At 42.8% G+C, this 12308-nt stretch overlaps 1 protein-coding gene across 1 annotated transcript in view; it reads left to right on the top strand.

Moving 5' to 3' along the window:
* SIN3B (SIN3 transcription regulator family member B) overlaps nucleotides 1–12308 on the top strand; it is a 72378-nt gene that overhangs the window by 18593 nt on the left and 41477 nt on the right. Inside the window, exons 2-6 of the mRNA XM_068234160.1 lie at nucleotides 1471–1598; nucleotides 5983–6187; nucleotides 7826–7932; nucleotides 10345–10498; nucleotides 10593–10841. Of these exons, the coding sequence (XP_068090261.1) occupies nucleotides 6107–6187; nucleotides 7826–7932; nucleotides 10345–10498; nucleotides 10593–10841 (591 nt within the window). The 5' untranslated portion in view covers nucleotides 1471–1598; nucleotides 5983–6106. The remainder of the gene's footprint in view (nucleotides 1–1470; nucleotides 1599–5982; nucleotides 6188–7825; nucleotides 7933–10344; nucleotides 10499–10592; nucleotides 10842–12308) is intronic.

Below are 12308 nucleotides of genomic sequence, written 5' to 3'. Positions count from 1 at the left end.
AGCGATTTTGTGGGACACCTATACACATGCTAGATTCTTGATTGAGTAGGTGCCAAATGTGCATGGCTTAACAGAAATGCTATTAACAGCAATAATGTTAAATCCAATTATTAGGAAGACAAGTTATTCAAAATTAATAATAGTAATTGATATGACTGACAGATCTGTAAATGACATTGACAAGCATGGACACTGTCCTTAAAGGATACCCCAGGTGACATGTTACATGATGAGAAATACATGTGTATGTACAGTGCTACACAACTATGCTGTGTTCCTTTTTTTCTTTCTCTACCTGAAAGAGTTAAACATCAGGTATGTAAGTGGCAGTTCCTGTCTGAGTCAGGGCTGGGTCAGACTACAGTGTGACCCTCACTGATAAGAAGTTACAACTATAAAACGCTTTCCTTGTAGAAAATGGCTTGTGAGGGCATGAAAGAGATAAAAAGGATCAATAGTTCATAGATTTTAGCTCTGCAATACTTCGATGAACGTGTCATTGAGCAAAAACAATAAGAGTAAAAAGTAGATTCAAATATAAAATAAAACTGGGGAATATCTTAGCTAGTGTGTGTACAAGGTTTTAAGAAGCTGTACAGGATTGGGGATCAATATGACAATACTATATTTTGATATCCCAATGCTACATTTGAACTTGGCTTTATTTCAAGTTAAGGGGCACTATAGCGAAAAATTTAAAATATGTGCAGATAAGTACATTTTTTCCAGAGTAAAATGAGCCATAAATTACTTTTCTTCTATGTTGCTGTCACTTACAGTAGGTAGTAGAAATCTGACAGAAGCGACAGGTTTTGGACTAGTCCATCTTTTTATGGGGGATTCTCAGGGATTTATTTATTTTTCAAAAGCACTTAAGGCTAGTACACACTAGCAATTTTGATTGGCCAATGATTGGTCAATTTTACCACCTCCATGTAGTATGAGGGCCAAACAGATTTTCAATTCTATGCAGATTAGATAGGTAAATGGTCATACTACATGGAGGTGGTAATATTGACCAGTGATTGGCCTATCAAAATTGCTAGTGTGTACTAGGCTTAAGTGAATGGCAGTTGCTCTGTCCAACTGCCAAAAAGCTGTGTAGTCAGCAGGGAAGCTGGCCAGCATCATTGTTTAAATGCTTTTTAGGGAATATCTTTATAAAGAATAAAAGCCTTGCTGAGAATCCCCTATGAAGAGATGGACTAGTCCAAAACCTGTCGCTTCTGTCAGATTTCTACTACCTACTGTAAGTGACAGCAACATTGGAGAAAAGTATTTTATGGCTTATCTTACACTGGGGAAAATAACGTACTTCTTATCTATCTGTTTGCACATATTTTAAATTTTACAATTTTTTGCCTTTGTGCCCCTTTAACTTTCAGGTGGCATCAGAAAGATGGACATTTTGATTTTTTTTTTTATGATTTGTATTTATTTATTTTTCCTTTTTACATATTTTTTTCCCAGGAACTGAAGTATGAAAACAGTTGAGTAGTCAGATTTAACTCTTGAAATCTTGGCATTTCAATGCTGAATTTAAGCAGTCATGGTTGGTGGCTACATTGTACTCGAACCAGAACACAGTGTTGATGAAGGTAAGTTAAATATCTGGAGGCACAGTTGTTTCATTTGATCCACAAAACAAGGACTTGTGTATTTGTCTTTTTGTTTGTTTTTTATATTGTCTTTTAGTTCAGGGCCCATTTCCACTATCGCAAATCCGCATGCGTTGCCCGCATGCAGATTCGCACCGCCAATACAAATGGATGGGCCTGTTTCCACTTGTCAGTTTTTCTGTGCAGGATTTTTCTGCATGGCACAGCCCTCAGAATTCGCCTGCGTGTGGAATGCAGGCAAATCGCACGCAATGTATTTAATAGGGAAATCACATGCGTTTTCCTCATGCGGTTTTTGCCACGTAGTCGCATGCGATTTCGCATAGGTACCCATGTTAATTCACACAGGCAGTGACATGGTTAAAATCGCATCACCCTAACCTATGCGAAATCGCGGCAAAAAACGCATGCGGAATCGCACCCGCATGCGATTTGCCTGCGGTGATTTGCCGGCGATTCCGCAACGCAATAGTGGAAACGGGCCCTCAGAGTTCCCCAACTCTGTCTTCACAAACATTCACAGGTGGCATAATCAGTGTTTCACCAGAGCTGTTTAACTACCTCTGTAAATTTCAGGGCTGTGGAGTCTGAGTCGTGGATTTGGAGTCGTGGAGTCGGGCAATTTTGGGTGCCTGGAGTCGGGGAAAAAATGCACCGACTCCTAATGAATTTGTAACTATAATTAAAATAGAAAATATGATAAAATGTTCTATTTCTCAGATAATAGTCATTACAAATAATGTGTATATATACAGTGTGTATATACAGTAATAGCTGTGCTTAGTCCACAAAAATGAAATAAACCAATCAAAATTAGTTACTTGTGCTGCTTTAATAAAGCAGTCCCCGTATTTTTAAGGTCAGATATACATATCTGATTGTGACTGTATATATGATGTGTACACAGGAATCTCTTATATATACTAAATAACATCTATGCTGTAAGAATAAAGCCTGATGTGTAGCCGTGTCACTAATAGAGATGGTCAACGAGATGGAAATAATTCTGCATTGATGCTGGTTTATGCAGATGTACGCACTCCCTTTGCTGATGAAATCAAATCATTTGATGTTAAAATTTGGTTTGGTGACTACAAATTAAAGGGTAACTGAGACGGATGAAAAGTAAAGTTTTTTTATACATACCTGGGGCTTCCTCCAGCCCCCTTCAGGCTAATCAGTCCCTCGCTGTCCTCCACCACCCGGATCTTCTGCTATGAGTCCTGGTAATTCAGCCAGTCAGCGCTGTCCGGCCGCATGACGCTCCCACAGCCTGGAACATTCTGCACCTGCGCAATAGTGTTGCGCAGGTCTAGTATACTCCCGGCGGCGGAGTGTGTGCATGCGCACTACGCCCGACTGGCTCAAGTAGCTGGACTCATAGCAGAAGATCCAGGTGGTGGAGGAGGACAACGAGGGACTGATTATCCTGAAGGCGGCTGGAGGAAGCCCCAGGTATGTATAAAACTTTAATTTCATCTGTTTTAGGCTTACTTTGTTACACAGTAGTACTATACATATGCACTCCCCACAGAGTTGCAGGGAATCCACTGAGAATGCTGTGCACATTGAACACAGAGGTGTTGTCTGTTTTACAATCTCCTCATTCCCCTGCAGAGTACCTGCACATCATTCTTACATGTACCCACACTTACATTGCCTAGGGCCTGATAGATGTTCTTTGTTCCGGTTTGTACCTTTTACAAGTACTCTTACCAAGGACTAGTTTTAGTCTAAAGGGAATAAATATAGTAGTCTACATATCCTTCTCACTTCAGTTGTCTTGTAAAATTCCTAAGCATTGGCAGTTAAGAGACGAATTTCATGTTACATACTCAACAAAATTGTAATATGCAAATTAGAGGAGTCGGAGTCGGTGGATTTTTGGACCGACTCCACAGCCCTGGTAAATTTCCACACAATATACACTGGACCTTGAGGACAGGGTTGGGGAACACTGCATTAGGGGATACAGTTTTCTACCCTTGCCTGAATCATATCTAAACAGAGAGAGAGTTGTTGATTAGAGGTTAGTAAAGGTACATACACACCCAAATCGGGCGTGTGTACAAACGGTCGTTCGGCTGATAAGGCTGATTATGACGGATTCACCAAGCAGATCTGTCAAAACCAGCCTTATCAGCCGAACGATTATTTGTGTACACGCCCGATTTGACATCCGAACGACCGGTCTTTTGGAAAAAATCAGACGTGTATATGTACCTTTTAGGGCCAGTTTGCATTGCATGTGCTTCCATTACCTTATCAAAGCATGTGAGGTTAGCCAATTGTAAGGGCACCATGAGTTATATAGTATTCATGGTGCCCTTTCCTCCTTGCAGCAATTTGGTTTTTACCCAAATACAAATGTAATACATGCAGCATTTTTCATGTATAGCCTAACTTTAAATTTGAACTGTGAACAAACTTCTGCCTAAATCTAACAGCCTTTCATCTGCATTTTGTTTAACGTTTCCTGCAACTGCATCACTGCTCTAGGCTTTCCTATGATCTGAGTGAGTGAAATGGTTGCAGAACTGTATGCTCAGAAAGTGCCTTTCTGCTTAAAGGGACTCTGAGCACCTCTCATGGGCATACCTTTAAGACTCCAACCAGTACTGCAAAGTACTTAACGGTGCATACCTTTCAGTAGCTTGTGCTCTCTTTAATTTTAATTCTACACAAAATAGTTTTTGTTCAGTTTTAATTTAAAAATCGCGGCTGTCATCTTGGCTATGTTATAACTTCCGGGATCATCCCTGTCTTCTCTGTTAGAGAAGTGCATCACTGAATGAAGCAGGAAGAGGAAGTGACACGCATGGCCATTGCAAGAGGCTCCTCCAGAGGGATCATAGCACAACTTTTGTTGGAAATAGTCTGTCTTAAAGGCATGCCCATTAGAGGTGCTCAGTCCCTTTAAAAGTCATTGACTGGCTTTAAACATCCCCCACAATCCGTGCTTATTCAGTTACACTATTTGATGCTTACTTCAATAAAAAAAACTAACCCTGTTGGTGCTAAGAATACCACTTAAAGAGGAAGTCCAGTGACAATAATGTAATAAAAAAGTGCTTAATTTTTACAATAATTATGTATAAATGATTTACTCAGCGTTTGCCCATTGTAAAAGCTTTCCTCTCCTTGGTTTACATTGACATTTATCAAATGGTGACATTTTTACTGCTGGCAGGTGATGTCACTGGAAGTACCTGCTGCTTGCTTTTTTTGGCAGTTGGAAACAGCTGTAAACAGCTATTTCCCACAATGCAACGAGGTTCACAGACAGGAAACTGCCAGGAAAATGGTCCTCACAGTTTCCTGTGGGAGGGGCTTCACTACAATCTCAGCCATACAGTGCCCCCTGATGATCCATTTGTGAAAAGTAATAGATTTCTCATGTAAAAGGGGCTATCGGCTACTGATAAAGTTCAATTCTTGGTCATGGTTTTTCTTTATCAGCCTTTTTTTTGATGTTGCAAGTGCACTGGTGTATTCACAATAATGTCCACTATAATATTCTGGCATATAAGACTACTTTTTAATCCAGGAAAATCTTCTCAAAAGTCAGGGGGTCGTCTTATAGGGCGGGTGATGAAACTTCTGAGCCGGACTGGAGAATCTGCGGTTGTCGCATATGGTGGGGAGAGCTCAAAAACATCTGAGGCCGTATCCTTACCGTATGCAGCGACCGTATCAAAGCAGCAAGGAGGGTGCTGTACAAGTATGGCAAAAGAAAATCCACTGCTGCAGGCGTTCGGGATGCCCGGGGTATGGAAAAAAGAGTGGCGCTGTACCCAGAAAACTCATTTCTTTCACCCGTCTGGCCTGCCCTTGTATCGTATTACCATACCTCCTTCTCTACCTCTCAGATCTCGCTTTTGAGGACTGCAGTGAAGCAGTGCAGGCATGCATGTGCAAGATCTGAGAGGCAGAGGAGGAGGTAATAGTATACATGGGTGGGCCAGACGAGTGAAAGGGTCATATTTGCGCTGCCGCTCTGATAGTCTTAGAGACAGGGATAGCTGACCAATCCAAGTAGACTTTGTATACAACAACCAGCCAATTGCCGATAAGGTATATCGCTTGCCGTGATTGGCTGGTTGTTGTATACAGGGTACCACATACAGTATAGTACCAGTATCTGTACTGTATGTACTGGTGCTATACTGTATAAGCAGGTACAGTATACAAATCTCCAAGAGTCAAGAGGGGGGTAGTCTTCTAGGGCGAGTATATCCTAAAATGTATATTTTAACTGGAAACGTTGGAAGTAGTCTTATACGCCGGAATAGACGGTATACAACAAACTGAGTGAAATCTAGAGTATCGTATGTTACTTAACATCCTTGTTTTATGTTCTCAGTATTGTGATTATCCTTAAGCAAGAGGAATTAAGCCGAGTGCCATGTCTCCTCACATTTGAGTCTTTAGTCATTTCTGAAGAACCAATTCTGCCTGGTGTCAAGTGTGGTTTTTCGTCGGCAATCATGGCCAGTAGCAGCGGTGGTGGTAGTGGTAAGCCAAGCTCAAATAGCTGGTGCAAGTCTCAAGAAAAACTTCCTGTACATGTAAGTATAATAATAATGCATGCTTATCTGTACAAAGGTTTAATTAAGCATTTTTCATTGTATTAGGGCTCGTTTCCACTAGTGCGGTGCGAATCACCGGGATTCCACCGCTGACGAAATCGCATGCGGATGCGATTCCGCGTGTGTTTTTTGCCGCGATTTCGCATAGGCAGGGTATATGCGAATTTAACCATGTCACTGCCTGGTTCAATTTGCATTAGTTTTCATGCGAATTCGCACGCGAAATCGCGGCAAAAACCGCATGCGTGTTTTCCCTATTAAATACATAGCCTGCGAATCGCCTGCATTCCTCACGCAGGCGAATTCTGCAGGCTCTACCGTGCAGAAAAATCCTGCACAGAAAAACGCAGGAAAAAACTGACAAGTGGAAACAGGGCCATCCACTTGTATTGGTTATGCGAATCCGCATGCAGAGAACGCATGCGGATTAGCTCTAGTGGAAACAGGCCCTTAGTGTTAGATATTTTATGCAGTCAAGACTTCCTGACTGCAGAAAAACTTTGTGTGGCTGTACAAACACTTCCAATAGCTGGATAGTCAGAAAAAGTTTAACTGGTTATCATTTCTCTGTCTGGGAATTGAATTACCATTAAAAACACTACGGGAATGTGCAACGGGGAGGGACGTAGTAGCTATGTCCCTGCACAGAGTTGTGGCATTTTGCAGGGACGTAGTTAATTGTCCCGGGGGGAGGGCAAGTGGTTAAAGGAATGCTTCTTGCTTGTATTTTGTGTAGTCTTTTGTCACTAATTCCTAATACTTTGTTAATCCACGCGCTATCTATGACATTGTATCATCTCTGAAAGCAATAACTTTCCAGTTGGTTTGCAACCGCTAAATACCTTTTAATGGCTGGTACATAACATGCAATTTCCGGTCTGATAGACAAATATTATCGATTTGATTTTATGGTCACTTCTATACAGAATCGATCACTAAAACGTAAATCAGATCGGACCTGTTGGAAATAATCAATTTGACTAGTCCATATTATGGGAAATTGCATGTTGTGTACCAGGTGAAAAGAAGATCAGAGATTGCACAACAGATTTCAGTGTTATTGAGAAGGTTAATCACTGGATTTTACTGAAATGTATGTATATCGACTCTTATTTTTACATATGCAATCCAAGCTGAACATGAAGCCTGTTGAGATTAAAATTGTGCAACTAAGCAACTACAGATCACTTTTTTAGCATAAGGTTAATTTAGTTTGCCTACAGAAAAGCAGAGTAGAATGAGTTGCTTTTGCTGTCCTGTCTGGACTATCTAAAACATAGGAGTGTTTGAGTAGAATCTGTCTGTTGGCAATTAACTAGAGGTATGTGTCCAAAGTTATCTGTATTTTGTATTTAAGATTTGCTGTAATTGTAAAAATAAATAATTGGCATTTGAATGTCTGTGCTTGCTATTGAAGCTATTTGCGTTTTGTTTCTATTTGAAAAAAATGATGGCACTTTTTCAAGTGTCACGGACATGCAAAACTGCTAGTATGCTATGGGAGTGCACATGAACAAAGAATACAGTGACTTGATCTTCTAGATAGCAAAACATATACAGAAGTATAGAAACTATTATGTAATAAGCCCGTCTGTTTGTAATTATTGTTGCCCTTAGGTGGAAGATGCCTTGTCCTATCTCGATCAGGTCAAAATCCGATTTGGCAGTGATCCAGCTACCTACAATGGATTTTTAGAGATAATGAAGGAGTTTAAATCTCAAAGGTAACACTTGTGTGGTTTTCTTTTGCTTGTTTTTGTTGCTGGGAATTCATCTTCAAAATACATGTTTTATGATGGAACCGTTGAGGCTCCTATTGATTACTTTCTTAATTATTAAATAACTGGTTTTATTTCCACTAAAAAAGGCTTCAACTTGAACCAAATACAGGAACTCTGCCATCACCAAGGGCATTTTAGGAAGGGTGAGAGGCCTGAAATGTTGTGTTCCTGATTACCTTTGAATCATATGCATGAAGTTATGAAAAGCAATTGATTTATGATTTAGATGCTCATCCTTTTAGGCAGACAAATCAGAAGGATGTAGTCAGTTACACCTTCCATACTTTTCTCATTTTAGTTTAAAAAAGCCTATGAGGGTACAAATCTCTATATTCTATTTTCCAACCTACTGTGCATGCTGTAAAGGGAATCTGAAGAGAAAATAAACTTATGATATGATTTGTATGTGTAGTACAGCTAATAGAACATTAGTAGCACATATATGAGTGTAATATTGTTTCCAGTACAGGAAGAGTTAAAGTGAACCTTAAAAAATCAATTACCTGGGGCTTCTACCAGCCCCCCCCTGCAGCCATCCTGTGCCCTCGAAGTCACTCCCGGATCCTCTGGTCCGCTGCCGCCAGATAGTTTCCTTTTTGCCACAAACACTTAAAGAAAAAGATTATCTGTGTGAGAAGCAATCATTCTTATTGCTTCTCAGACAGATGATCTTTTTCTTTAAGTGTTTGTTGTATTACATACTTCTGTTGAGACACCTATTATGGTGTGGTGTAATCATGCTGTTTTAGACTCAGTTTTTGAGTGTCATACCAAGTTTCCTTTTTGGGCCTCCATGCGTATCATTGCACGCGTTCCTGAAAGTACAGGATGCTATTGCGGGTGCCAACACGTATCTTTGTACCCGTTGCAGGTGCTACTAATCTATGAATTATCCATACTACATATACAATTCATATCCTAAGTTGTTGTTTTTTTTTTGTCTGTTTGTTTATTTTTTTCACTTCAGTGTCGTTTTAAAGGGTCTGTAAGTTCATGCAGCAGTTTTTTCCAGCCGTGAAATCAGTACATTTTGAACTCTTTAAAGTAGCTCCAACCTTGAGGGCCCGTTTCCACTTGTGCGGTGCGAATTAGTCGGGGAAAACGAAAAAGGGAATTCGCACGCGGATGCGAATTTTACCACGAATTTGCGGGTGTTTTCGTATATGTTAATGAGTATGCGAATCTAACCATGTCAGTGCCTGTGTGCTTTTACATTGATTTTATGCAAAAACTCCCGCAAAGTCTCGGTAAAATTCGCATACGAAAACGCATGCTAATTTCCTATTAAATACATTGTATGTGAATCACACTCTGAGGGCTCTGCCGTGCAGATTTTTTTTCTGCACAGAAAAACGCTCAGAAATCCTGACAAGTGGAAACAGTCCCATCCACTTGTATTGTCTATGTGAATCTGCAAGTGGAAACGGGCCCTGAAGTAGTCAAAGGTGAAAAGAAGTCTGAATTGCATGTAGTTTGGAAATGAGCCAACAAAATCAGCAGGAAATGAATTTGAGTGGCCCAATACCAAGCTACACACAATGGCCCATATGCAATTTACTTTTTCTGAGGATTCTCCTAGGTGATATTTTACAACTGGGCAATAAGATACCTTTTTAAACCACCAGCAAGAAAGCAAATACTCAAAATAATTACGCTAGTACTTTTTCACTTTTTGGTACATTTTCAATGCCAATGTGCTGTAAAACTCAGGAGTAAAATGGAATTGCATATGGGCCAATGTGTATTAAATATGCATGGAAGTGCAGCCATAAAACTCTACTATTAAGTATTGCCCTTGAGCCGCATCTACACGAGTAGATGCGGCCGCGATGCTCCTTATCAATCGAGGCCGCTGATGCTCTCGATTGATGAGATCCGACAGGACGGATCTCTGCACCGCCGATTTCCTGCTCGCTCCCCGCGAGGGGACAATGGCAGGGAATCGAGCGGAAGATAAGCGGCGCCGGCGGGGAATTGAATGCGGCGAGCGGGGACGCGGCGGGCACGCGGAAGAGGCGATCCGGCGGCTAATCGAGCCGCCGGATCGCTGCAATGTCCCATAGTGTAGATGGGGCTTTATGCCTTATTTTACAAGACTTGCCATCCTGCTCCCCTCATGGAAGGTTTTTCCCTCCTACTGCAATTGCATGCTGTTGCTTAAGTAGTTATTTACAGGAGGAGTATTAACCATTTAGTTAAGCATTAAATGTCCAGCCAAAATGACGTGTCTGGACAGGAAGTCCTGTCAATTAAAAAAATAAAGAGTGTAACCCCTTTTCTACCCTGCCTAAAACTAAAATCCTTTCACAAATTTGGTAAAGAAATAATGTTGGACATATCTGTACTTTCTTTCAGCATTGACACTCCTGGTGTAATACGCCGCGTATCTCAGCTTTTTCACGACCACCCAGATTTAATACTGGGCTTCAATGCTTTTTTGCCACTTGGCTACAAAATAGAGCTTCCGAAAAATGGTAAAGTGGTGATACAGACATCACTGGCCAGTCCTGTAAGTTAGCAAAACCTTTTTTATTTATTCTAATGTTCAGTATGTGTGTGAGAGGATAAAGGTTTAGGACTGACCTGTCTTAATGTCATTCCAGGTTCCATCAGAGGCAACGGCAGGCATGTTGCCAAATGCTCGTGTTGTAGTGCCTCCGGTTCCTGACAACTCGCACAGTGAACTAGTGGAAGAGTCCAGACTCCAGGAGAAAGAGAAGACCCAGACTCCACCAGAATCGGACTCACTGGAGTTTCACAATGCCATCAGCTATGTCAATAAAATTAAAACTCGATTTCTTGATCGGCCTGAGATCTATAGATCTTTCTTAGAAATCCTCCACACTTACCAGGTATGACAAATCAATTATAATGCACATTTGTGTGCAGTATTAATGTTGCTTAGAAAGCATTCTTGGCAATAATGTTAATATTAACCTCCCTGGCGGTATGGACGAGCTGAGTTCGTCCAGCAAAAACTTGCAAAAAACGTTAATGACGAGCTGAGCTCGTCCATGCCGACAGGGAGATTTCCTGTTTCTCTGCCCTGCCGGCTGCATTTTTTTCTTATCAGAGGGATTCCCCAGGATGGCTGGATGCCTGACTGCACGCTGTGGGTAGCGATCTGTTCTACCCACAGCGTGCAGAACAAGCATCCAACCACCCTAGGGAATCCCTGGGCAGCCAGCAGGGCAGAGAATGTGCGGGGGATCCCCCTTGTATGTGGAGGCTGTGCTGGCGGGGGATCCCCCTCTGTGCGGGCGGGGGGAACCCCTTTATATGGTGGCTTTTGCGGGCGGGGGGATCCCCCTCTGTGCGGGTGGGGGGATCCCCCTTCTATCGTGGCTTTTGCGGGCGGGGGGATCCCCCTCTGTGCGGGTGGGGGGATCCCCCTTCTATTGTGGCTTTTGCGGCGGGGGGATCCCCCTCTGTGCGGGTGGGGGGATCCCCCTTCTATTGTGGCTGTTGCGGGCGGCCTATCCCCCTCCTCCCCCTCCCTCCCGATGTCCCCCCTCCCGATCTCCTTCCCCCCCCCTCTCTAAGCCCATTGAGTAAATAGATTTATTTACCGAGGGCTCTCTTCAGCGACGGCAGCAGCACTTCCTCCTCCATCTCCGAAGTCCCGGTCTCTGTACAGTTACATTACGAGGCTTGGTGACGTCACCAAGTCTCGTAATGTAACTGTACAGAGAACGAGACTTCGGAGATGGAGGAGGAAGTGCTGCTGCCGTCGCTGGAAAAAGCCCTCGGTGAGTAAATCTATTTACTCAATGGGCTTAGAGAGGGGAGGGGGGAGGAGATCGGGAGGGGGGACATCGGGAGGGAGGGGGATAGGCCGCCCGCAACAGCCACAATAGAAGGGGGATCCCCCCGCCCGCAAAAGCCACCATATAAAGGGGTTCCCCCCGCCCGCACAGAGGGGGATCCCCCGCCAGCACAGCCTCCACATACAAGGGGGATCCCCCGCACATTCTCTGCCCCGCTGGCTGCCCAGGGATTCCCTAGGGTGGCTGGATGCTTGTTCTGCACGCTGTGGGTAGCACAGATCGCTACCCACAGCGTGCTGGAGGGGGGGGGGGATCGGGAGGGGGGACATCTGGCTACCTATAAATCTGGCTAAACACCTGGCTCACTATATACCTGGCTAAACATCTGGCTCACTATATACCTGGCTAAACATCTGGCTCACTATATACCTGGCTACACCTGGCTCACTATATACCTGGCTAAACATCTGGCTCGCTATATACCTGGCTAAACACCTGGCTCACTATATACCTGGCTAACTATACTTGGCTAACTATACCTGGCTGCACATC

Source organism: Hyperolius riggenbachi, chromosome 1, assembly GCF_040937935.1.
Source record: "Hyperolius riggenbachi isolate aHypRig1 chromosome 1, aHypRig1.pri, whole genome shotgun sequence".
Lineage (NCBI taxonomy): Eukaryota > Metazoa > Chordata > Amphibia > Anura > Hyperoliidae > Hyperolius > Hyperolius riggenbachi.
Note: the sequence above shows the minus strand (reverse complement) of the source record. Positions and strands in the feature narration are given on the sequence as shown.